This window comes from Manis pentadactyla, chromosome 18 (assembly GCF_030020395.1).
Source record: "Manis pentadactyla isolate mManPen7 chromosome 18, mManPen7.hap1, whole genome shotgun sequence".
Taxonomy (NCBI): domain Eukaryota; kingdom Metazoa; phylum Chordata; class Mammalia; order Pholidota; family Manidae; genus Manis; species Manis pentadactyla.
The window spans coordinates 30,485,990-30,512,421 of record NC_080036.1 but is presented as its reverse complement, the minus strand read 5'-3'; the positions used below and the strand labels follow the sequence as shown (position 1 = coordinate 30,512,421).

Genomic DNA, 26,432 nt, shown 5'->3' with positions numbered 1-26,432 from the left:
TTGATGCAAGAAGCACAGACAGTCAAGTGAACGCAAATGAACCGGAGGTGCCCTAGGGAGGAAACCTGGGCATGTTCAGGAGGGAAGCCCAGCTGGTCCCATGGGCTCTGGTCCAAAACAACGAAGCCCTCAGGATGAGAACGCCAGCCTGGCTCACCCCTCTGCCCCCTCCCACTCACATTCCCGCATGCCTGGCCCGGAGCAGCAGCTCTGGCTGCACACTGCCCCCCTTCTTTCTCCATTCCTTGGCTGCATCATGACACAAAATAGTTGCCCCAGCTCCGACAGGAGCCTCTGGGTCTCTCAATTCAAGTTCATGAGAGGGAGAATCTCCTCGGTCATTGGGTCGCCAGCAGGTGGCCCCTCCTCAAGCCCAGTGTGCGCCCCTGGCCTGTCAGCTGTGCGGTTGTGGGGCAGAGGAATCATGGCTTCATGGTGCAAACCCAGCTCGCTGGGCAGACAGGGCTCTGCTGAGAGCCAGCTCGGGAGAGGGGGCGGCACTGATCGCCCAAATCAGATATTCTAACATTTCAGACATGGGAATCAGCTGATGGCATTTTTCCGAGCTAAAACAGCGATGATAACAAGCCCCATGGTAGGACCGGGGTCTCCTCATTATGTGACTCCCCGTACCACCTAGTCAGTGTCTAGTCCCTCACAGTAAGCAAGAATGAATCGTGCTTTGGGAAAAAGCAGAACTGGGGAAGCTGACAGCATGTTCCTCACTGGGCAGTGATGGACGGAGAATCCCAGCCCTGCCAGGCCCCTGCTGTGTGTCCTGGGCAAGTCACTTCACTTCTCTGAGCCACGGTTTCCCCATCTGAGAAATCAGGGTGAGAACAGTCCCTACTGGACGGGATCATCTGAGGATCAAATGAGAGAACATGTCACTTTATGGCATGTGGACAGCCCGGCACGTGGTGCATGCTCAGGAGAAGATGGCTGTCCGTGTTCTTAGGTTTTAACTTCAGCGCATTTGCTTTTCTTTTCTCCAGTGAGGTAGACGTGCCCTCTGGTCATTTTGGGAAGCCCTGGGGCTAACCACAGTGGCTGGCACACCGTGCTCGGTGGATGCCTTTGCCAAAGGAGGGAACAGGATGGGGGGCTCTGAATGCCAAGGTGGGCCCCCCACTATGCTCCTGTGTGCAGGCTGCTGTTTCTAAAGCTAAAGGCGCAGAACGAGAGAGAGAAGTTCGCCTTCTGCTCTGTGAAAGGCTGTGAGAGAATAAAGATCAAGGCCCTGATCCCAAAGAACGCGGGCGTCAGTGACTGCACGGCCGCCGCCTACCCCAAGTTCGCTGAGAGGGCAGTCGTGGACGTGCCGATGCCCAGGAAGCTGTCCGGGTCCCAGCTGGTGAGTGGCTGCTGGTGAGCCTGGCCCCTGCCTTTGGCTGGGCTGGACCCCCTCCGGGTCCTCTCCAGACCTCCGCTCGGCTCCACAAACCAGCTCCTGGGACTGGGAAGCCGAGGGGGTGACCACCCGTCGGGTCGTACGCAGGACTCCCCACACCTAACAGCCACACCGGCTTCTATGTGTTTTCTAGAAAACAAAGGACCACTTCTTGGAGGTGAAGATGGAAAGTTCCCGGCAGCGTTTCTTCCACCTGCTGAACAGCGTCGCTTACATTGAAGTAAGTGACTCCGGCCTGCAGCGTGCTGGTGTGCTTACGAACAGGGGGTATTAGGGCCCTGGGGCTGCGTCATAAATGGCCACCAGCCAGGTGTCTCAAAGCAACAGAGATGTACCTGTCACGCGGCTGGAGGCCGGAAGGCCGAAGCCAGGGTGTTGGCAGGGCTGGTTCCTCCGGGAGGCTCTGAGGGAGCGACTGTCCCAGGACCCTCCTGGCTTCTGCCGGGCCGGCGGTCCTTCCTGTCCCTTGCTGCAGACGCGCCTCCAGTCTCTGCTCTGTGTTCACGTGGCCCATTCCCGGGGTGGCTTACGGCTCCCTCAGCCTGTTTAAGACCCATCCTAAATCCAAGATGATCTCATCTCAAATCCTCCACTTAGATGCATCTGCAGAGAATCTCTTTCCAAATAAGTGCACTTCCACAGTGTCCAGGTGGAAGTGTCTTCTGAGGGGCCCCCACCCTGCCCCCTGCAGGGTGCTGCAGGGCACTGGTCAGGTGGGTGGGTGCTGTGCACGGCCACCCGCCTTCGGTTCTGCCTGGGAGCCCGCCAGCAGGAGGCCCCCGTCCCACACCTGTGTGGCTTTGCATCTGCAGGTGGATGGGAAGAAGTTCTCCAGCGAGGAAGATGGCATCCAGGTGGTGGTGCTTGACGGGAGCCACGGGCGCGTGGTGAGCCACACGAGCTTCCGGAATGCCATCCTGCAGGGCGTACCCTGGCAGCTCTTCAACTACGTGGTGGCCATCCCCGACAGGTGACTCTGCGCCTTGGCCCCGGGAACCGGCCGGGGCCCCTCGCTGCCCCCCAGCCCTGTGGCCTGGTCCAGGCTGGGAAAGCCGAGGGGTGTCCGTGGCCTGCCTGCCGATCGTGGGGCTGTGTCGGGAGACCTCGTGCCTGGGACTCCTGCTGGCCCGGGGCCGCGGTGAATGTAGGTCAGGCTGAGGCAGACGGGCCGCCCAGGACAAGTGGGAAGCCTGCCCTGGCCCTCTCCCCATCGCGACACAGTCTGCCAGCATGACCTCATCCCTCCCACACTTCCCAATACCACCCGAATGCTGGTGGCTTTTGAGTATCTCCAGCCCGGATGCCCCCACGGGCTGACCTGCCTGGCCAGTGCCGCCCATCCGACGTCTCCTGGGGAGCTGAATTCTCTCCCTTTTTTAACCTCCCCAAGTGGTCACCCCTCCCATTCCCCCTGTTTTGATTAAACCACATCATCCGTGAGGAGCAAGACCAGCGTCCAGGCACCGTGTCTGCCCCTCGCTCTCTCCCTGAGCGGCAGCTGTGTCCTTGCCCTCCTGCCAGTCTGCCCGCCGTGTCCTCCGTCGCCACCCCAGCCAGGCCTTCACTGTCAGGCACCGGCAGTTGGCCCAGCCTCCCGACAGGCCCCCGCTCAGATCCATCCTCCATGTGGCTGCTGGTTGGAACTTTTTCCATGTAGGGGTCTTTTCGGCCCTTGCTGAGAAATCTTTGGTCGTTTCCCACCACCTCCTGAATCCAGCACACCCTCTGGTCTCTCCCAGTCTAATCAGAAAGCTCTGTCTGTCCTCAAGCGCCACCCCCAGGGGACGGCTGGGCACACCTGCCCCGGGCTGGGCGTGGGCTCCCTGATGCTGGGACCAGGTCTAGCTCATATTTGCCTTCCTGGTTAACTGCGTGCAGAGCTCAGTCAGGAGCACAGCCTGGCCTCACAGAGTCCGTGTGAAGTGCCTGATGGGACACACACAGGTGCTCAGCTAATGGTCATTGATGAGAACCGGGGTGCTTCCCAGAGGCTCACTGCGTGGTGGGTGTGAACCGGACACCACGTGACTCCAGGCGCTGGGTTCCGCTTAGACAGTCTCCGCTCCATCCCCATCAGAAGCTTCTCCAGTGTTGCAGCGTTTATACGCAGACTCACACAGAAAGATCAGATTTACTGATCTGGGGAAAATACATTTATCCCCTTGAGATCCGTAGGTTTCATGCCTTTCTGGACCAGAGGACTGTTCCCTGAACTGGGACAGGATGCAGAAGCCTGGGGCCAGAAACCAGTGCCCAGGGCCGCTCTGATGAGGCCAGGGTGAGGGGCCCGCTGTGCCCAGGGGTCCTCTCTGCCCCTGCAGCACCCCAGTGCAGCTGGCTGGGGGGGCGAGCCCTCACCAGTCCCTGGTATGAGCCAGGCCCAGAGAAGACCTGGGTACTGCCAGAGCCCCCTCCAACCCGGGAAGGAGTGGGAATAGGCCTCACCTGGGCCGGCCCCAGCCTCAGCATCCTATCCAAGGGGCCACTGCTGGCCCCAGGGTCCCAGGGAAAGGAGCAGGCATCTGCTCCCACCACCGCCATCACGGATGGCTTCTAGGGGCTGCCTCTGCACCGCCACCCCATGGGAAGCTGTCAGGGGCTTGGAGGCCATGAGCACTCCACACCCACAGAGAGGGACCCCTGAAGTGTGCAGGCAGGCCTCCGGGTGCTGCCAGGAGGCCGGACACATGAGAAGCTCTGTCCCCACGCTCTGCTCCTGTGAGCTGACTCAGAGCCCCGCCAGAGGGCCTGACCTTTGGGTTCCCCCCAGCAGGAAGGCTTGGCCGAGCCAGCAGGATGAGCTTTTATTCTGAATTGGAGCGATGGGGCAAGAGCCTCCTGGGAACAGAGCCCAGCTCCCAGGTTGAGGATGTGTTTGCAAGGCTCCCTCCATAGCAGGCCTCACCCCCAGCCCCAGCTTTCCCTGGAGCCGGATGCAGCTCCCAGCGCCCCCCCTGTTATAGCTGCACACCAGCCCTTTGCATCCTAAGAGCTTCTCTTCTGCTCCCAGTGGGACACAGATGGGGGTAACAATGGCTTCCAGAATCCTACACAGTTTTTCCATGTCTGGACTGTGGTCTGTGGCTGTGGGATTCCTTTAAGATATGAACTGGAAGCCCCACGGGGCTCCTGTCCCCAGGGGAGGTGGTGACTGCCTCCGTCTGGCCAGAGCGCTCAGTCCGCCCCCAGAAGGCCGTTTTCCCAGCTCTGCAGCCTGACTGCCTCCAAGACAGGGGAATGGAGACTCCTTGTGCCCAAGCTGGGCCTTTGCAAGCTGGGACCTATCGCTCCAGGCCTCCGTCCCAGCCCCCAAGCACGGCTTCCCTTCAGCAGCTCCTCTCACATATTTGGTAGATCATCAATATCCCCATTTGCAAAATGGAGCAGTGCTGTTGTCGCTCCTGACCAGAGAGGGAGGGGACATGAACACGGGGCTCACCGGCCCTGACACGTGGTGACCCCGTGTTCTGGCTTCTCCGCCACCATGGCACACTCTAGTCCTACCCCAAACAGCGCTGACAGCTTTCACTTACTACACGCATGCTGACGTCCTGTGCGCCCGGCCCTGGACAGGTGCAAGCCCCCAGGTGGCGCGGTCGCTGTAAGCACCGTGTCTCCTTTGGGGACAGACACGCACAGGCCCTGAGCACTGAGGGCAGACTCGGTGAGGCTGTTAGTGCCAACTGAAGCCCGATGCGTGGGAGGGGTGATGAGGATGTTGGTCATCGTGGAAAGAGTCAGTCAGCTGGGCTCGCAGCCCTTGCCCAAATCCCTGGCTGAGCCTGGGGGCACTGCCAGCCCACACCCCTGCCCGCAGTCCAGCCTCCCTCCCAGCGGACCCCTGCCCAGTGTGCTCCCCTATCCTGGTCCTCTAACTGGTCCCTTCTCGCCCAGTTCCATAGTTCTCATGGCGTCAAAGGGAAGATACATCTCCAGGGGCCCATGGACTCGAGTGCTGGAGAAGCTCGGGGCAGACAAGGGTCTCAAGTTGAAAGGTAAGGTTAGAGTGGGGTTCGCACCAACTCTGAAGGGGGCACCTGGTGCGTGGGCAGGTACCCCGTGCTGGGGCTGGAACACTTGCCCACAAGCACAGCTCGTGATCTGCCGGGACCCCTGGGCAGGGTGCTGCCTGTGTCCCCTCCACACGACAGTGACCATCTTAACTCATGAGCAGACGCTGGGAGGAAATTAGTGTCACTCTCCCATCTACTCAGGAAGTAACCCTTTCCCACCCCAAATATCAGCAGGATACCGACTGGGTCTGACCCCCTAGCCCAGTTCCTGCTGCGGACCAGCCGGGGGCCCTTCCTCTCCCTCCACCTTCCAGCAGAGAGCCAGCCCTCGCCCAGCCCGCTGCAGCTTGCAAAGCTCTTGTTTATCCTCAGAGGCAGGGAGCAAAGGAGGAAATGAAAGCCCAGAGAATCCATGTGGCTTGTCCAGGGTCACCCAGCACTGGCCACAGAGTCTAGCACAGACCCCAGGGAATAGCAGCAGGACAGAAATGTCAGCCTGGCACTTGTTACCACCCTCACATGCTGTGCCCAGATGTGGTCCTTGGGGGCGGTCAGAGGTCAGGGTGAAGCTACAGATAATGACAGCCCGCGGTGGCCTCCTGTAATGTCAGCCCTGCGCCGTGCTGAGCAGTCTGTAGTCACCTTCTTATTCACGAGCGACCCATGCCACAGGTGCCATTTTTTCCATTTACAGTCAGGAAACTGAGAATTAGACAGTGAAGTAACTTGCTTAAGATTAGACTTTGGGTCCTGATTTTTCTAGTTCAAAGGCAGGATTCTTAGCTGCTGAGCATCCTAACTATGACAAACACCAGAGTCAGCAGCCCGTCACAGGGGTCGTTTAGTCCAGAGAAAAGTCAGAAAGAAGGAAGGTCCTTCAAATGAGCTAAAAGGAACCCAAGGCAAAGAGAAGCACCTTCTCCAGCCCAGCCCGGGATCATCTGGGGGCCTTTGTCTTTAAAACTAAGAACCTGTTGCCAAAAGCCGATGTACATAAGGTGACCTAAGTTGAGTGGCACTTAACAAGGGGTGATGAATGTGCGCCGTCCGCCAGGCCGGGCCCTTCCTGAGCATGGAGCCCCACATGCCCCGGACAGCCAAGATCTGAATGCACGGGGCTGAGGGGCCAGTGTTCTGGTCTGGACTGCACCTTTCCCTCTGTGCCTTTGGACAAATGCCTTCTAGAGCCGCAGCATGATAGAGCTGGGACCAAGATCTTGTCCACGAATGCCATCATTTGACAGATGGGGACACTGGAAGTCAGGGCAGGCAGGGACTTGCTGGTGGCCGTAGGATGGGCTGGAAGGGGGCTGGGGCTCCCGGGAGGCCTCCTGGGTAAAGCAGAGCCACCACCCGGCACCTGTGGCCATGAGCGCAGGGGAGATGCCTGCTCTGCCCGTACCAACAACGGTCTGGTAGCATCAGTAGTTGGGCACGGAGCTCTTCCCAGGGTGACAGAGTCCAGGGCAGCTAAGAGAGGGGTGCCTGGAAGGGACAGGGCAATGGCAGTGGGGAGCCCTGGAAGGTGTGGGGTGTAGCCTTCCCCTCCTGGGGTTCCCACTCACATGACTCATCGTTGCTTTGCAGAGAAAATGGCATTCATTGGCTTCAAAGGCAGCTTCCGGCCCATGTGGGTGACCCTGGACACCGAGGACCACAAGGCCAAAATCTTCCAAGCTGTGCCCATCCCGGTGGCGAGGAAGAAGAAGCTGTGAGGACAGCCCCCGGTGGGCCATGCAGCTGCCCAGGGCAGGACGGCTGGCTGCCCAGCCCCGTGCAGGGCCAAGCGGCAGCCCTGATGGGCTGAGGGAAGGACATCGGACTCTGGGGCTGCCACCTGGCCCCCAGCGTCCACTGCTGCTGCAGGGCTGGGCACTTCTCTGCTATCTGTGCCCCTTCAGGGTGGGTGTGGGCACCGCACAAGGGGACGGGGCTGTGCAGGCGCAGGGCCCGTTCGGCAGGAGCCCTCCTCCAGCGAGGAAGCGGCCTGGGCGCTGGGCCGTGCACGGACGCCCAAATGCTCTGGCAGGCACGCCAGTGTGGCAGCTGTAGGAAACAGCCCCGGTCTTAAGGAAACCTTCATTCCTGTAAGCGAGAGCCAGCCTTCTCGGGATTAGGAGCTCGCGCAGGCCGAGCTCACCGAGACGGAACCAGCTTCCCTTGGGACAGAGGTGAGCCCCACCTCAGGGGTCCACCCTCCGGGGACTCCAGGTCACAGGACTCCGGGGAGCTGGGCCAGGTGACTTCTAAAGGCCCTTTCGGTTCTGAGCCCCCGGAAGCCTGTGCTTTGCACACTGCAGCCGGAGCCCAGCAGCAGATGAGGGCATCCCTTCCAGCTGGCGTCCGGGGTGCCATGTGCCGCGGGCGCACGGGCAGGGGTGAGAAGAATACCTCAAGTGAGGGGCTTGCTCTCTGGTCTGGCCGGAGAGGCGGTCGGACACCAGGTAGAGAAGACAAATCAGGTCAGACAGAGACCGGGGCCAGTTCCGATCAGGGAAACTTCCAGCACGGGTGGAGCAGAAGCTTCCTGCGGGATCAGGCCCTGGGCTCACGGGAATGAAGGGCAGGGCGTTTTGTGGGCAAAGATGGGCAGCCTCCAGAGTGGGTCAAGGCCAAGCCCTTCCTGCCCCATTGCCTGAAGCTGGGGGACTGCAGGGGCTTCCTTGGCTGGTGGCTCACTGGCCCACCCGCAACGGAGAAGCGAGCATCAGGCGGGAGGAGTGCGCCAGGCCTGCAGCCCCCGAGCTGAGGAACCGGGGCCCAGCCAGCCCCGCCTCGACTCCAAGAGGGTGGCGTCAGGCGGGGATGCATGGGCTCCTCATTTGGTGTGCGTCCAGGGACCTAAGCAGAGGAGCCCCCTGGGAGACCTGAGAACGTGCTGGGACCCCGTGAGCCTGGGGTTCCAGAGCTGGAAGGACCTTAGGAACCACCCAGTCCAAAGCCTCCATGTTTCAGACGCGGCTTGTGAGACCCTGATATGGGGAAGAGCCGCAGGCCAGGGCACGGCCAGGGCGCATGCCCATGGCTAGCACCTGCCATCACACCACGTGGCCTCAACACCAGCCCCAGGGGGTCCGGGCACCACAAGGAGCCTCCCGAAATGGGGACTTGTCCCCTCGAGGGGAAAACAATGGCCAGGACAGGAAGAGAATTGGCTGGTGACTGTCCCTCCTGGCCCCGCACACACCAAGCTGCCCTCCTCTCGGCTGCAGCGGTCCTGCAGCCTCCACTTAGTCCAGACCCCTGCCTTCCCACGCGCAGGTGCACAGCCACTGGGCCAGTCCCACTGGGGCTGCCTGTCTCTGCAGGTTTGCGGGTGCAGCCAGCAGACAGCAGTGGGGCCCCAGAGCGTGTTCAGGGAGCCAGCTTGGCTGACCTTGGGGCCCACCCTGCAGCTCCTGCTGGGTGCCCTGCTGTCTCCCTTGCCCACCCCAGAGAGAGCTGAGCACTCCTAGCACAAAGGAAAGTCCCCGGGGGTTTATACTCTCTCATGGGGTACCAGGGTCACCCTGGGGCTTACCAGGGACTGTTTTCCCCTTTCCCACCCCAGCCACAAACCCTTTCCTCCCCAGAGGGCTTTCTTGGCGCCCTCTGCCCAGCGTCCCCACAGGACTCCGTCAGCGGGTCCACCCCCGGGTGAGGCCGACTGCAGAGGGGTTTTTCACACCAAATGGGTCTTCTAGCTGCCCAGAGGGGCGTGGGATTCCCGCCTCTTCACACGGGGCAGCGTGTGAGGCCTGCCCCAGGCCGGGGCCTCTTCTGGGCAGAGTGTGGCCGTAGGGAGGAGACTCAAACGACCTCATGGTCTTCTTGCCTACAGTTTTCGAACTCTTTTAATGCAAGGGTCTCACACTGTGAACCACTGAGGATGTGATCACTTTAGGTGGCCAGGAATGTTGACTTGTCTCTGGTTCAGCTCATATCAAAATGTGTCTGTTTGGCAATCCTCAGAGTTGTCCGTGTCTAGCAGTGCAGCATCTGTGCAAAGAACTTTCTTTCCTAAACCGTCCACTAAGGGCCAATGTCCAGGCGTATTCTTGGAGGCACAAATCTTATTGCTTAGAACATCAATGTTGCTCTGTTTGTGTGCGTTAAAACGAGTTAAGCCTTTAAGGAAAGCAACTTGCCGATGAAATTTCTTTTTCCTGTTGCCGAAATAGCTGGTCCTTTTTCGGGAATTAGATGTATGGTGTGTTTTGTATGTAAACATTTCCTGTAGGCGTCACCAAGAACAAAGATATATTTTCTATTTATTTATTATATATATGCACTCCAAGGAGTCATTGTCTGAGAAATGAAGACTTGTACTAATATCCTGTGTGGGGATGTCCTTGGGACTGCCTAGAGCCTCTGCTGACAGCAGAGGGCACGGCTTTGACGTGGAAGGTCACGCTGTACCACAGTAAATGCACAAAGGATGTTATCCTGTCTGCTTGTTCTGTTCTCCGTTAACGTGAGCCTCACTTTAAGCGTGGTCTCCAAGGAAAATGAGACTGATGGGACTCCCCTATGGGTGTGCCTCTTGCTGCCAAGAACTAGTCCCAGGTCAAAGCCCACCTCGCCCTGCCTCAGGGGCTCCCGGAAGAGCAGATGGCAGGCCCGGGATGCACAGGACGCACGGTGTAGTCCACGCACCTATGCTGCCGGCTCGCTGCTGGGGTGGCACCGTCCCCTGAGGGGGTGCCCAACGGGGTCTGGATTCAAAGCAGGATTGTCTCTTCCTCCTGAGCACAGAGTGGCCAGAGATCAGAGGCTCTGAGGAGAGCAGGGAGGCTGAGGTGGAGAAATGGGTCCAAGTCCTGCTTCCAGAGCAGCAGAACAGACGCAGATTAGACGGGACGGAGGTGGGAGGGTTTACGGGGCCTGCAGAGGAATGAGGAGCAGACCATAACACAAGGTGGGCTGGGAGCGTTCTAGAACGCACCATCCAGTAGGGCAGCCGCTAGCCACCGGTTTAAATTTATTAAAATTAAATACAATTAACGATTCAGTTCCCTGGTCTTGTTCCCCACATTTGAAGGGCTCAATAGCCCACGTGGCAAATGGCTGCCGTATAGACGGGGCAACTGTTAGATGCTTTCCAGAGAGCAGCTGGGCTCAGGCTGGACGAACCATGCCCCTGACGTGTATGCACACGTGTGCATGTGTGTGTGTGTGTGTGTGTGCACACATGTGGGTCCTTAGTCTACCTGAAGGGGCTGGCATCAGATGGGCAGCATTGAGTTGTCAATAAAATCTTCAGGGCAGCTTCACTCTGCCCCCAAGAGCCCCGCTGGGGGAAGCGATCGCATCTGCACACTCATCCCGCAGGCATTTTTGCACACGTGCTCTGCGCCAGGCACCGCACAGAGAAACATCCGAGCCTTTGACGGGGTGGGACCATGGTCGCCTGGAGCGCCAGGGCCGTGGAGTCGGTGGGGCTGCAGTCTGCGGGCCTCAGGGGCAGGCGGGAAGGGGCCTTGCCAGAAGAGGCACAGGCTGGGCAGAGGGAAGGGGACCGGACGTGTGGGCTTGAGGATGGCTGGGCGAGAACTGAAGCAGTCGTGAGAGGAAGGTGGGTGGGACAGACACTCAGGATTCAGGCACGCAGGAGGGCCCCAGGATCTCGGAGGGCTGGCTGTACCCCTCTAAGGAAGGCAGGGTCTCGCCCCCCTCCCTCCCTGTCTGTCTGGCCCCAGGTATGCTCGTGCACCTAATGTCTCCCAGCCTAGGGCTGGAAGTGGTCCCACGGTGCAAACCCAGGATTACTGCCCCGACTGAAGGGTGGGGTCCCTGAAACATAATTTGCAAACAGTCCCTTCCTCCAGCTGGGACTGTGCTAGTGCTTTGTATATGACACGCTCAACAAAGTAGGACGGAGGGAAACCCCAAAAGAAAAGCGGGCGGGACCGACGGACAGCAAAGGGGATGCAAGTGGGAAATAACTGCGTTCAAAAATTCAACCTCCTTGGTCATTATGAGATGCAAAAGGAAACAGCTGAGAGATGCTGTGAATCAGCTAACAGACTCAGATATTCAAGGCAGCGCCAAAGGACAGGAAGAAATGGACACTAGCCTGGTGACAGAATCATTCGGTACGACTCTCCCATAAAGCAATTTGGTTTAACGTAAAAGCGATTTGAAAATGTGAGCAGGCGTTGGCTCCAAAATTCCGTCCTGAAAAACAAGCTCCAGGGGTGCACAGGATTTGTTACCAGGGTGTTCCCTGCAGCATTTTTATATGGTGAAACTCTAAAACAATCTAAATAGTCAACAATCAGAGATTGCTTGAATTGAGGTATAATCCCTTTCCTGAAATAGACTAAAAATGACTTGAAATGTTGATATTTACTAAAGCTGGGTGATAAGGTGTGTGGATTCATCATACCCATTCACTCTATGTGTGTGCACATGGAACATATTTCCATGATAAAACACTTCTGAAACTTTGAAATAACTGCTTTAGAAAGTACTTGGCATCATGAATCAAGAGCCCTAAAAAGAGTCCTTTTCTTCGACCTACAAATTACTCATCAGGAATTTAGCCTAAGGAAACAAAGCTTAGGTACAAAGATGTTCACTGTGGCATTATTTATAATCATTAGACAGCTTCAAAGAGCCTGAATATTCAACTACTCGGGAATGACTAAATAAATATGGTCTCAAAACATAAAATGAACCTGAAGACTTGGAGGTGTGTAGCCTGCCTCCGCCCGAGGCCACGCTCCCGTCCTCTGTCACGGGCCGCCGCTTTCACAGCCCCCTGGCCTCCTCCCTCTGCGTCTCTCCGTCCCCGCACCCCACCCACCTCAGTGCCTCTTCCCTTGCATCCCCTGCACCACCCTGGGGTCTGCATCTCAAAATCCCCAAGAACTAGCCTGTGAGGGTGAACTGCTCCTGAGCTGCCTGTGCCCTTGGTAAAATCCCTTTGGGTAACGTTGGGCCACCTGCAGTGCCTGGGAGGTGAAGCTCTGGCCCGGGGCATTCGCTGATTTAAATCTAGAATTTAAAATAAGGAGTCCAAAGGCAGAAAACACCGTTCTCCTCCACAGGGGACCCTGAAAGGGAAGCAACCATCCCAGGGAACTCATCAGGCAGGTTCTATCCCAGGGGTCCAGGTGTTGAAGTGTGCCCCTCTTGTCCTGTCTCCGCCAGACACTGGCATGTAAATTCCACGCCTGGCAGAACTCATCACCCTGTTGATAGAAGAGGCGAGGTCCAGGGACATCACATACGCGCTCAAGGTCATCCGACGGGGGCCAGAGTGGGAGGCTAGGATCAAAGCGGCCTCAGTGAGTCCAGGCCCACCGCTAAAGCCTCGCTCCCCGCCAGCAAGGACGCCGCCGGCTGGGAAGAGCAGACGCAGGGGAGACCAGATGGCCCCAGGAATTCCCCACATTGCAGGGCAGCGGCCTCTTTGCCCGGGTGCTGCCCAGCTCCCAGATCACGGCCCAGGGCTCCACCCGGGACCCCCGGCACGCTCCTCAGGAGGAGGGACAGCACGCGCTGGGTCCGCTGGGGCGCCGTGCTCTGAGCTCTCACCACCCTGCGCGCTGGCTGCCCGGACCCGGGGTGCGCAGGGATTTGAGTGGCAGGCTCGCGGGCGGGCCTGAGTCGGTCGCCAAGACCTCCGGGGCTCACCACGGCGCCCCGGCTGCCGGCTCAGGTTCCCCCACACCCTGGACCACGTGGAGGGCGGCCCCCGAGGTTCTGGCTGCGACGCCAGAGCTGCGGGGCCTCCTGGAATGGGCCCCCCCGGGAATCCCTCGTCCCGGCAGCCCAGTGTCCTGCAGCCCCTCCGGGGGGGCAGCTCTGCCCCGCGTCTTCCCCTTCCGGGGTACAGGGGCACCGCGGGGCGCGGCCCCCGGAGCCGGGGGCAGTGGACCCGCCCGAGAGGCGGCAGGCCGGCTCTGCGCTCGCACACGCGGCGCTGGGCGGACGGCCAGCCGCTGGCCCCGCCGCTGTGGCCCGTGCGGGCTTCCTCCGCCCCCCAGGGGCTGCGGTGGGAAGAGCAGCCTCGGGGGCGGAACCGCCGGGGCCAGGGTGCCGTTCCGCCGCTCCCGGCCGTGCGCTTGGCGACGGCTCAGCCCTTCGAGCCTCTGCGCGCGCACCCAGGAACAACCGCAGAAACCCCCAGACGGCGCCGGGGGCCCCCCGCGGATTTGCTCCTTTAACCGCCAGGACCCTTCAGGCACCGCGGGGCGCGGGAAGGAGGCGGCGGCGCGTCCGGGCAGGGGCAGGGGCAGGCCGGGCGGTCCCGCCCCGAGCTGGGCTCTCGCGCCCCCGGCTAGCCGCGGACGGGTACCGGCAGGCCGAGCACCTCAGTCCGGGAGGCCGCGGGGTCAGTCCGCCCCGGTGGGGCTGCAGGGAGGCCGCAGGCCCGGACAGCCCTCCCCCGCCGCGGAGCCCCGCTGCCCGGGTCCGAATCCTGGCTTTGCCCCTTCCTAGCAGCGTGACTTTGGGACACATACTCGGCTACCCCGGGCCCCGGTCTCGCTGTGCGTGAAGCGGGGCTCACAGTGCATCTGCCGCCCGCGGATCAGGGCGTGCGGGTCGGTACGCACGGGTCAGAACACCCTGCCGGCTTCGGCGAGGAGCTCAGCAAAGGGGCGTCTGCGGATTCTCACCCGTTTCTGGCCGGAGGACGGACACCAGGTGAGTCGGCGCCCCTGGCGTCCCGCGGGTGGGTGGCGGGTGGCGCGCCGGGCCGGGCTCTGCTGCCTCCTGGCGGGCGCCCCGCGATGTGCAGACTCACCTGCGTGCGGCGGGACCGTCGGCGGGCAGGGGTCCGGCCAGGTGGCGGGCGCGCCTGCACCGTCGTGGTCGCGGCTGTGAGGCCCGCGCCCTTCCCGGATCCCGTCTTTGACGCGAGCAGGGCGCCCGCGGGCGCTGCGAGCGGGACGAGACCCCCGCGTGAGGTCCGTGCGCGCCGGGGCGGGCGCAGGGGAGGCGCGGCGCGGTCGGCTCTGCCGTCCACACCGGGAGGCCGTTGATACCCTCGCCTCCTCCGCGCCCGTTCCCAGGGGGCCCCCGCTGCGCTGGGTGTGCAGCTCGGCGCCTGCTCTTCAGGACGCGGCCTTCCTGCCGCCCACCGGCGAGGCAACCCAAGCGAAGAGCCCGCTCTCTGCTCCCCAGGAAGGCCCCTCGGCCGGGCCCTGGCCTCACCCCCTGGTCACCGGGTATCTCCCAGTCGCGCCACAGGGAGGCATTGTTTCCTCGGGTTTCACAGCCAAGGGGTTAATTTCTGGGTTCAGAAAAGAGCAGACCACACAGCCGGGGAGGATGAAGACCCCGTCCTCCCCCGGACGAGCCCCCCTCCCAGGAGGCCTTGACCACGGCCTGTGACCCTGTCCCAGAAAAGAATTCGCAGAACCTCCCGACCCTGGACATCCGACCGCGCTCCTCCGGATGATTTTCCACCCGTGGGCTCAGCTGTTCGCCTGCACACCCCCCGCTGTCCTCGCTGGGCGCAGGGCCCAGTTCACAGGCTCTTTCCCCTGTGGCGATCGTCCTGAGACTTCTTCTGCTTTGCCATGTCTAATAAGTGTCCTGCACAAGATTTTTTCCTTAGCAGAGGCCACCAACAGAATAAGAGGTAAAAGAAAAAGTAATTTTCACAGGAGGAGCTGATTTTTATTAATCCCAGAGAAAATGAAACCTCACTGGTAAACAAAGACATGGAAATTAAAATAAATTAATGTTTAATATCTACTGAACTATGCCTGGCATGCAGGTGATCAATAAATATTCTTAAACAAATACATTAATGAATTTTTAAATGACTAATTTGAGTGAGTTTCTGGCAGAATTGATGGGTCGGCTTATATGTTGCTGGTAACAGTGTGAGTTGATATAATCTTTTTGGAAATAAAATACAAGCGCCAGTCCTGTGTTCCAACGATCTTGAAACTGACACTGAAAGACTAATCTTATGGGGAGAAGTGAGCTACTTTCCATGTAATAGATGAAGAGAGCAGCCATGCCCCGGCTTTACATCTGTGCTTCATTTCTCACCTCTTCAGATGGATAAAGAGAATAGGAAAAGTTAGAGGGGGCGGGGGGGAGCCGAGGCAGCAATCCCTTCAAATGGATGTTCTGAAAAGTTGATTAGAAGGATGTAGAGCTCTCACAATTCAGGGACAGCCTGAATAATCAAGACCCAGGAGGTCGGAAACTCCGGGCAGACACAGAAACATCACCAACAGAAGTTCTAAAACCTTCATTCTAGTGGTTCCACTGCAAATGACTCAGCTACCAAAGTTTTCAGTCTCTCGCCAAGAGAGAATCGGATCTGCCAGCCTGGTGCATGGTGCCCTTGGGCCAAGACATCGCTTCTGGCCCCAAATGGCTGTGACCACCCCAGGGAGTGAGAGTCACTCGGCCTGCCGGGGCTGCGGCTTGGAGATGGGGATGGGGGACACAGACCAGGCTCACGCCCTTGAAAGTCCCAGAGCCCTGCCTGGAACTGTGGTCTGGCCCGGCTTTCTCCATAACGCCAGCATGTTGGGCACAATCCGGGCACAGTGAAAGCATGCAGATATCACATGGCCACTGAATGTCGGACATGGAGACCATGCAGCACTGTGGAAACTTCACTGCAAAATAGTGCTAGCTGAACACAAATCGTGTTTCTGTTCTCACTGCAACTCTGTGAAAATATGAAGGTTGGAGATAATGGCCTGAAAGGAAGCTGGTTAAATGAAAATACCCTGGATAGCTGGGACGGTGCTGGTAGATAAACTTCTTCCTTTTATAGAGCTCTCTTAACATCCCTGTCATTATTTGAGTAACAGCAAGCATTTCTGTTCTTCCTCGGAAAGAAAGAACCTGGGCAGCCAGGGAATGTGAACTTTAAAACACGAAGCAGCATTAACCAGCCAGCTGGCCTCAGGTCGTGGGCTTGCCCCCACGCTTGCAAAGCTGGGCCTCACTGCCCGCCCTACGCCCTGCTCTGTCCCACTGCTTTTAACATTTTCATCTTCTGCTCACCCGTTATCTTTGACACAAACTTCATTTTTTAAATCCAGCATTAAAACTTTATCTTGAATACTGAGTTTTGTGATGCTCCTTATATTGTGTGCTTCCCCTCGTCCTGGGCCTGCGCTGGCCAAAAGGGCATTTTGCACAGCTTGTCCTTTGGCAGGAGCAGCAGAAAAAAATGGCTATTAGACACGAGCAAAGCAAAGGGCCCTCCAGCCAGACCCTCCCTGGGGAGCCAAGGGACAGAGGCCCACGGCTAATCTGAACTCTGAAGGCCGGACAGTCGACCTCCTAGGAATGCGGCTGCTCGTCCCCCTCTGGGAGGAGGGCCACCTTGTCTAGGACACAGAGTCCACCTGCCCAGTAATGGCCTTGCCTGAGCACCCCCCTCCCTTTACTGCTCGGCTATGGAAAAGCTGAAAGCAGTACCAGCTCTTGAACTGCAATTGTATCCAGGGATATGTGGCTCAGATAAGGAGGGACGGGGTCAGAATTCACCTAAAATAGACGCTGGAGGCCAAGGTCTGGAAAAGCCATGTCTGTTCAGCATGAACACAGGGGAAAAAACAAAGTTGTGGCATCTTGCCAAACATTTTGCAATTAGAACATAACAAAAGAACATACACACAAATACAGGCAAAAAACAAAAAACCGAGGTGATTCTCCATTTGGACTTTTTGAGTAATAAAAACAGCTCAGTGATTGTATCCACATCAAAACTCATTGATCTGTACACTAAGATTTGTGCATTTTATTGTATGTTCCTCAATATTAAAAAACTCATTTCAGAGTTTAGGAGAAAAATTGGTGCCTAAATACCAACACAAAACTAAAAATAAGTTAATAATAGAAGATACATCTTTCCAAAATGATGAAACAACTCAAAACTGAATATGCAGTTGGAAATGGCACACCATGTTCTAGGAGACAAAAAAGAAAAATTCCAAAAAATCAACGCTAAGGCTTTCCTAGTAAAATTCCTGAATGTCAGGAATGAGGAAGGGACGCTGGATAATCTGATGGAAAAAGCAGGTATATTCCAGGGGAAAGATAAAGCTGGCCTCAGATTGTGTCAGTGGAGCAATGGATGTAACTATTTGTACTATTAAACTATAAAACAAGAATCAGAATCAGGGAGACAGAAAGTTCGTGAATTTCCCCCATTGACAGGGGTTAATATGTATATCCAATTTGGTTTAATGAAAAAAGTAAAAGGAGTTTGACATTATAAATGAAACCACCAGAAGTACTAAAACTCCAGCATAACCATCAGAAACCAGAGGGCATGAGGATGAAGGGTGGCAGTTGTTTGCCTGATTCAGTTCTTGGGTTTCAGAGCTGACAGTCCTAAAAGATGCCGTGCAAGCGTTACTACATCAACAGACACTGAAGCAGAAAAAGTAACCCTCGGCCCATGTGTAGGTGTCTACCCCCCACCTCCCTGAAACACAACTTTCTCTTGTTCATTAGTCGGACAGCTTTGGGGCAGCTCCTCCCTGCCGCCTGCATGGTGGGGGTGTCTTGAGGCTGGGCTGGAAGCGCAGAAGGCTCCTGTGTCGGCACCTGGACTGGGAAGACAGAGCTGGGACTGAACAGGTGGGGCTGCCCAGCATGTCTCTGCATGGCTGTTGTGGGCATCCCCTCCAGTGTGGCAGCTACAGGGCAGCCAAGGTCCTGTACCCTGTGGGACTGTGCAGGTAAACCACGGGCGACCCCACCATACCTCCACCCTGCTAATGCGGGCCGCCTTCAACTCTTGCCCAAGGTCCTCAGACACCCTCCCTACCTGCCTCGCACACCCACTGGTGCACCTTCCCAGTTCTTCTGTGCAGCCATGTGCCAACTGGGTTCTCTCTTGTTCCCACCCGACTGCAGCTTGGAAGTCTTCAGGGTATCCCAAATTCCTGAGAAACCTGTCTGCCTCTTCTTCTCTCTTAGCCTGGCCCTGGGCAGTTCCCCCATCTCCTCACTGGTCACTGGCTGTCCCACCATCCCTCCTCTGCTACTTCTAACCACAGAGCCTCTGCCTGGATTACTCGGGTCCCCCTCTCCTCTTCCTGCTGCAGGGAGGTTCCCCCCCACCATCCCCGTTCCTTCCATCCCCACCCACTACTAGGCCCTGGGTACCTTCGTCTACCAGCTGCCACTTACCTCCTATGTGATCATATTAGCCCTTCCTCACCAGATCATTATGCTTCCGATGGCAGGGCCAGACCACCCTGTCCCCGGCATCTAGCAGTGCCAGCATGTGATGGACACTCTGGGAACACTGGGGCGGCCGCAGCGCACAGGAAGCCGAGGCACAGCCTGGCGTGGGAAGACGTGTGGTGGAAACGAGGTCCAGGGCGGTGCGCAGGGAGTGCTGCCTTCTGTTCAGTTAATGCGGTTACCCAATCCAGTGATTGATCCGTGCTGGCTACAGATGGCAGACCCGGGCCATCCCAAGTGAACACTGGGAACACCTAGGGACTTCCTGGCTTCAGATACAGCCGACCTCAGGGGCACAGGACCCTTAGGATGCGTCACGGTCCCTGACCAGGCCCCCTGCGCCCTGCTTCTCCCCAAGGCCGGTGCCGGCTCCACCCTCAGGTGCAAACTGCAGAGAAGCCACAGCGCCCTTCCTGAGGCCCAGGGGTGGCCTGGATGCAGGGGGCCTGCAGGGCAAACTTCCCGTCCAGAGCACAGATGTGACTCGGAGAGGCTGTGCTGCATCAGAGGGCAGTGTGGTACCAAGGGAAGGGAAGCAGATGCCGTGAGGCCAAAGCACACACGTCACTGTAAGTGGCTAAGTGTCCTTTTCTTTTTGGAAACAAATTAACAGTCGCTTCCCCTGGGACCAGGCAGACCTCTCATTCTGTACCATTCAGTACGAGAGACACTTTCTAACCATGTACATGTGCTGCTTTTGTTAAAATCACAATGAAATTTTTTACACATAATTTTAGTTCTCAAAACTGACACCTTGTAAGTTCCGTGACTGACTCAGAGTAGACGCTGACGTAGGAGCAGGACTCAGAGGTTAACAGCGGTGCGACACGTTAGTACCACACAGACCACCACTGGTTCAGGCACTTTATCAAAGGTGTTCACAAGCACACGAGGCTCCCAGTCCTATGCCACGCTGCGGAGGACTCTGCCAACTCCCAACCCACACCCTTCAAAACCATCACATCAAAGGAAAACATGGACCCCAACACCAGCATTACCGTTTCCTAAATAAGGACACACAACGGAACCCCTGGACTTCACAGACCACATAAAACCTGACTGACACCGAGTCCTCTTTGGCAAGAGGGATTCAAGTCAAAGAAATTCAAAGTAAAACTAAGGATTTCCAAGTCACATTATTTCTGCATAGGTTCGGGATTTACACACCCTGGCGTCGACTGGGTATTTCGGTGCTAGAGTCCCCGTGGCACATTTTGCGTTCACACCCATGAGAATGATGTTTGCGACACAAAGAGCCGATTCGTTAAGTCGAGAGTCTCAGGAGTTTGACTAGAACCTGGTGCCCTTCGGCTAACAGACGGCACGGCGGGCCACTGGCACAGAGCGGGCACAGCGGGGCCACGGGAGTGTCCGGGACCCCAGGTGTCATGGGGAAAGTGACACGTCCAGGTGACCACCGGACGTGATTTTATAGTGAACTCCCATTTGTCCATGTTCAATGTTAGTGACAAACCTGCCTTATGTCAAGGCTTTTAAACCGTGATGTACTTACACTGACCACAAACTGGGCAGGATCCCACGGGTGCGCAGGTGCCCGCCCCCCCACACCCCTGGCCGGCTGCCCCACTACAGGTCTTCTCTTTCACTCCTGGCTCGGTTGTCCTCCTTGGAAGCCCGAGCTTCGGGGTCCCCCTCCTTCTTCCTGCCCTTCTCCTGCTTCGTTTTATTCTTCTCTTGGCCTCCTCCTCCTTTGCCGGGGTACACCTGTCCCTCCAGAGTGACGTCGGCGCATCTGTCTTGACTGACCAGGAAGTCCTTGATCTCCCAGGCATAGCCCCCGTCACGCAGCATGAAGATGGCGCGGTCTGACCCCACGATGAACCTACGGAGACAGGGCGGCGGTCAGCACAGAGCAGAGGGCGCAGAGCGATTTGCTGCACTTCAAACAACTCCTTTTTACCGTGAAATAATTCAAGTTCTACATGAATACAGAATAAAAAATTGTACTTTCCAAGACCTAGTAGCTACTGACATGGAATGTTTGTGGATACAGTTGGCCCTGGAACAATGCAGGGGTGAGGGGTGCCGAAACCCACAGCTGAAAATCCCTGTATAACTTCTGGCTCCCGATTACTGAACTATTAACAGCCTACTGCTAACTGGAAGCCTTACCTGTAACATAAAGCCAATTAACACGTATTCTGTATGGTATCTGTATTCTAACAGAGTCAGCTAGAAAAAAGAAAATGTTTCAAATTGTTGCAAATCTCCACAAAAAATTCCAATATATTTATTTAAAAAACCCACATATAGATGGATCAGCCCAGCTCAAACCCACGCTGCTCAAGGGCTCACCGTACAGCCAACTGAACTATTTAACCCCCTCGGCTCAGTCGACAGACAGAACCTGGGCGTGCCGGAGGGTGGGGTGTGGTGGGGGGAGTGCTAAGTGGTGCTGGTGCTGAGCAGCGCGGGGGGCTCCCTGGGATGCTGCAGACGCCTCTCAGGGGCTGCTGGGGACACCAGGAGGTGCCGTCGGACCTGTGTTACCTTCCAAGGCGCCCACTGAAGGTGCCACTTGACAAAGTCCTGTTGATAAAGACTGAGGACCTCTGGTTTAGACTGGGTCGCAGGAACGACCCACGAAGGGCTATGAGGACACTCAGCAGCCAGCCAGAAATCCTGACCCAGAGGTTAGCAGAGAGCAGCCCTTCCACACTCGGTATGTCCCAAGGAGCAACAAGGAAGAGCGTGAGGCCCGGGGGGACCACCAGTGTGGCTGGGAGGCACGAGTCTTCTGTTCCTGAAGGGCTGCACTCCCACCCCCTTCTGTTCAGGACACCCTCACCACTCGAGATAGGGGCTAGTGCTGGACCAGGGTCACCGAAACACTCATTTGCTTCCCTAAGTGTCCATTTCAGCAAACGAAAGCTCGCGGTCACCCCAGGCTCTCAGCATCCCTTCAGTTCTTTATTCCTTTTCAATTTCCTAAGCAAAGACACAAAGACCCTCTACTTCAGAACTGTTACTAGGAGGCGAAAATAAATTCCTTAAATTGTACCTCAGGACCATCCTGAGCTGCAGAAGCTGGACGCCTCACTGTAACTCGGGGGCCTTTAGGAGACTGGGCCCATCGCCCGTGTGACCACGGCCTCACAGGAAGCACATGGTCCGGCTGTGACACCCCCTCCCCACCAGGGCCAAGCTGCACAGTCTACTCGGGTGACATAAAGGCTAAGGATACAAGGACCAGCAGGACTCTGGGAACTGATGAGCTGTGCCGAAGAGCAACTTACTGGCCTTAACCGGTAACGAGTGTTCCGCTTTAAAAAGAAATTAGGAATAAAGCAGTGTGAGAGAGGACACCCGAGTAGGAAAGGCCCAGGGCCCAGGAAGGACAGCCTGCCAGGGCTCAGCGGGCGGCAGCCTCCACCTGCCCCAGCAGGGCCCTGGCGCCTCACCTCTGCACGTCATAGTTGGCGTTGAAGAGGCTGCCCTGCCACAGGCTGGTGATCTCCTCCGTCTCCTTCTCTGTGGGGCTCCCCGACACGGTGGCGAACATCATGAGCGTCTTCCCCTTCTTGGTCATTCTCAGGATGCTCTCGGGCTTGCCCGGGTCTATCTGCGAGAAGTCGATGGGGGCCGAGGGTCTCTTGTGCTCTGGGAGATCGCCTTCTTCTATGTCATCATCCTTCTACGGGGGGCAAGGGGGAGAAGCACCAGAACCATCAGGAAGGACCTGCCCCGGGCGCAGCAAGAGTTTGTGCCCGTCAGGTGCAGGCTGGTGACTCAACTAAGAGGGGAAGGGCGCCCAGGGGTTTCCTCCTCTATGTGATTTTCACACCGAATCCAATTTCCGTCAGCACTTTAGCCGCCCATCAAAGTTTTCCTACTCAGGGTCACCAAGCACAGGCAGCCCCCATGTGATGGGTTTCCAGCCTTTCTCCTCTCAAAGAACCTACCCAGAATGGAAGATTGTAGACACAGCCCCATTGGGGTTTGGTGATATAATGAAACACTACACAGCAACGATGACACAGGCAACAGATCTCAAAAGAGTTAAACTGCGACAGAGCCAGGTTCAGGATTAGATATGCTATACAACTCGCTTACGGGAAGTTCAAGAATAGGCAAAATTAATCTAGGATGACAGAAATTACAGCAGTGGTTGCGTCTGGGAGGGCATTACGAGGGGAACTGACTGCAAAGGGACAAGGGACTTTCTGGGGTGATGGAAATGTTCTATATCATGACAAGGGTGTGGGTAGCACAGATGTAACCTTTTGTCAAAACTCTAAAATCTGCATTTCATGTATATCAATTTCACCTACAAAATGCAAACTGTAAACAAATAGTTCTCATTCGAGGGTTCGGTTTCTGCAGAGGTGTGAGCCAGCAATTCTGGAACTTCCACCTGCAAAGCCTAAGCTTGAGAAAGCAGCAAAGGTACTGAGGATAGGAGAGCTGGGCTCTTCACTCTGCCAAGGGGAATTACAAATACGCAGAGGGAAGAACGTACCCCATGGCATTAGGCTGGACCTGGAGGCATCAGAAGAACTCATGACTTCTAATAGGTAGGCAGGTAGATTGATAGATGCACCTAAGAGAAGAATCTAAGTATTTTTTCCAGAGTTCCTTAAAGAAAAGGCTAATTCCAGCAAAGGAAACAGATGAGTCCGGAATGCCTTCTTCTATCAGAAAGTAGGAAAGTGCTCAAACGATCATGGGACAAGTCAGAAGGACACAGACACCAGCAGGGAGCAGTGCTCATGGGCCTGATCGGGAATAATCTGAAAATCAAAATAAACAGAGAATGACTTACCACTGTCGCAATACAGTAAGAACCACTGAGTCCACACTGATGTAAAGAAGTGAATACATCCTGCTTACAGCAGTATGCCAACTAATAAACAGAAGACAGGTAAGTAGATGTATTAAAAATACTTAAAAGAAGCAGAGTTCCTTGGAGAAAACACTAATTCCCACAACAAAAGGAAGATGCCACCAGCTGGATGCTCCTTGACGACGTTCTGGTCAATGAAAAGCCAGACATAAACGCCTGTCCATTACAGGACTCCAGTGACAAGAAGTGTCCAGAGCAGGCAGACACCAATGCAGAAAGCAGGCCGGCAGCTGTCTGGAGCGGGATGGAGCCTGGGAGCCACTGGGGGACAGCTGACAGGGACTAGGCGATGAAAACATCCTCAAACTGTTGTGGAAATGGTTGCAAACTCTTCAGAAACATACATTTTAAGTGGGTGAATTATAAGGCATGTAAATTATATCTCAATAAAACTGTTATAATAAACAAAAAAACACTAAAATGAAACAAAAGCTCCTATATCACTTTTACTTGGTCTTTTTTACAAATCACTTAAGGGCCCAGGCTCAAGACACTAGTAACAACATACTGTATTCAAAATATTTTTAATAAAAGATGAGGACAAAAGAATCTAAGGCAGAGCTCGAATGGGATCTGTATCTCCATCAGGCCTGGGCCCTCACTCGGCCCCGCTCACTACCTGTCCCTGCTCCCCGACGCCTGCTTCCTCACCTGCAGAGGACCAGGCAGCAGGGGACCCCCAAGGCCCCCTCCGTGACCGCACAGCACACGAGCCTCATTCCTCCCCGTGCTTCCTCAGTCAATTCTTGGAACGACTCCGAGGTGGGTACTACTAACACCTCGTACAGACAGGCTCTCTGCCAGTCGAAATTCCCAGGCTGAAGAGGTCTGAACAGAGCCCAGTCTATTATTATCTGCACCCCTCTGTCCAGTTCCCACGCGCTCCATCCTCAGCGATGCTGCCGCTCCGTTAGCAGTGCCCTTCTCCCGCTTTTCCTTGTCTGACGCCATCTCCTCCCTGAAAAAAGGCCCCGAAGCCCTCTGAGATTCCAACTGCACTTTCTTTTTACAGCACGGGCAATTTTCTCTTTGTGCTTTGTGGTCATTTTTATATTCTACCGCTCCTGCTGCCCGCATCCCTTATTTACCCCTGCAGCACCTTTTTTCTGGTCTAGCTCAGGGTCTGAGTATTTCCAAGGCAGGATTTCCTCACGAGACGGTATTCCCGCTTTGGGGGTGGTAGGCGTCGGAAACTTCATTTGTTAGGGTTCGAAAAGAGCGGGAGACCGCAGAGACAAGGGGAAGGAAGAGCTGCACGGGGCTCCCTCTGCGACAGCGGCCGGCACACTCGAAGCTACCCCAAGTCGTCCCACCAACCGCAGACAAACTTGAAAATACGTCAGCTCTCTAACAGTCCAGTACATCAGACGGCTTTTTAAGCTCACGTCCGAAAGCCTCTATCAAACACACACACAGATAACCACAAAATAACAAAACATCAGGGTTGGCAGGAATCCTCCAGGAAAATCCCATTTTGCAGGTAAGGAACCCGAGGCCACAGTGAGAAGCCGAATTTCTGACTCTACGGCACCAGCTCTAAAACTTAACCGAGACAAATCAACCCCCGTCGGAAGGCCGGAAGGCAGCCCCGCGCTTGTGGTCAGTGACCTCCACCACGGAGAGCCCGCTGCGCGCCGCCGGTAACGACGCGCCCCGGGGCCCCCAAGTAACGAGAAACCCCGCTCCCAAGAGGCAGCCCCCGCTCCTTGAGGTGAAAAACGCGAGTTCCACGAGACGGCCATCAGCCTTGCTACCGGCCCCGCCACCAAAATAGGCCTCCCACGAAACTACAGCGCGCTCCGGGCGCTCCGCCGGGACGGGAAGGCGGAAACCCGCTGGTCCGGAGGGCGGGACCGCGGGACGACCCCCGGGCCCGCGACCGCTCCGCCCGCGGCCTCTGGGTGGGAAGGTCTCCCTCCCCAGCGGGGACGGCCGCCGGGCGTGCGACAGGCGCACCGGCGGGGCCGAGCGGCCGAGGACGCGGGCCCGGGGGCTGCGGGCTGGGGCACCGGCGGGCGAAGGGCGGGGGTGGAAGAGGCCGGGAGCGCCGCGCACCTCCCACTGTTCCAGCAGCCGCGCCATGTCCGCATCGTTGTAGTCGCGGATGTCCTTCTTCTTGCGGGCGGGTGCGGCGGCCTCGCCGGGCGTGCGGGCCGGGCCCTCGGAGGCGTAGGCCCTCGGCGGCGGCAGGAGCACCAGCAGGCTGGATGCACAGAGGAGCACCGCGGCCGAGCGCGCCCAGCCGGAGGCCGCCATTTTGCCGTTGCCCGCCCCCTACGCGCCCTGGCCGGCCTCCGGAGGCCCCGCCCTCCGGCCGTCTTAGCCACGCCCCCGGTCCCGCGACTCCCTCCCCCTACGCACTACAGCCCACCTCCCGGCCCTCACCAGCCGACCAGGTCCCGCCTCCGGAAGCCCCGCCTCCCGACCATCTTAGCCCCGTCCCCGGTCCGTCCCGAGGGTCCCGCCTCCTACACGCTCCGGCCCGCCTTCCGGCCCTCGTCGGCCTACCAAGGCTCCGCCCCGGCCCGGCCCCGCCAGCTTCCTCCAGCCTCGGCTCCGGAAACCCCGCCTCTTGGTCCCATCTGGGCCCCGACCCGGGCAGTGCCGCGGGTTTCGCCCCGTACGCGTTCCAGCCGCCCGTCCACCCGCTCCTCGCCTGGTCCCCGGGTGGCGCCCTGGGCACCGCGGAGTTGGTGGTTCTGCCCGGCGGCGCCGGGGGCTCCCGTGCGCTCCCCGCTCGAGGCCCGCCTTCTCCCGCGCGCGGCCGGCCGGGAAGGTTCCTCGGGTCACGCGTCGGGCACATTTTCCTACACATTTGCAAACATCAAAGTGCCTCCGAAATGGTGCCACTGTATCCGTATGCCGTGTCCGCATGCCGTACAAATTGGTAAGCCTGCTGGCTCTCCAAGTGTTTCCCACGATGAACTTTGATTATACTGCTGGATGGTATGCTTTGGTTCTGACATACCATTGGTGT

The 26,432-nt window shown here is 57.3% G+C and overlaps 2 protein-coding genes across 5 annotated transcripts in view; one reads left to right on the top strand and one right to left on the bottom strand.

Annotated features, from left to right (window-relative positions):
* The window catches only part of CEMIP (cell migration inducing hyaluronidase 1), a 261,072-nt gene that overhangs the window by 104,402 nt on the left and 130,238 nt on the right, over positions 1-26,432 (top strand). For 3 of the 4 annotated variants that reach the window (XM_036916119.2, XM_036916121.2, XM_036916122.2), the window contains 5 exons: positions 1,150-1,354; positions 1,545-1,631; positions 2,224-2,381; positions 5,306-5,406; positions 7,012-9,847. In XM_036916119.2, the coding sequence (XP_036772014.2) occupies positions 1,150-1,354; positions 1,545-1,631; positions 2,224-2,381; positions 5,306-5,406; positions 7,012-7,139 (679 nt within the window). In that variant the 3' untranslated portion in view covers positions 7,140-9,847. Of the gene's footprint in view, positions 1-1,149; positions 1,355-1,544; positions 1,632-2,223; positions 2,382-5,305; positions 5,407-7,011; positions 9,848-26,432 lie in introns of those variants that run through there. The other variant, XR_008994717.1, reaches the window with a different exon arrangement.
* Positions 19,442-25,750, bottom strand: MESD (mesoderm development LRP chaperone). The gene is made up of 3 exons (XM_036916123.2): positions 25,511-25,750; positions 22,014-22,246; positions 19,442-20,434 (listed from the first exon to the last, which is right to left on the bottom strand). The coding sequence occupies exons 1-3, from the start codon at positions 25,709-25,711 to the stop codon at positions 20,179-20,181; spliced, it is 690 nt and encodes a 229-aa protein (XP_036772018.1). The 5' UTR covers positions 25,712-25,750; the 3' UTR covers positions 19,442-20,178.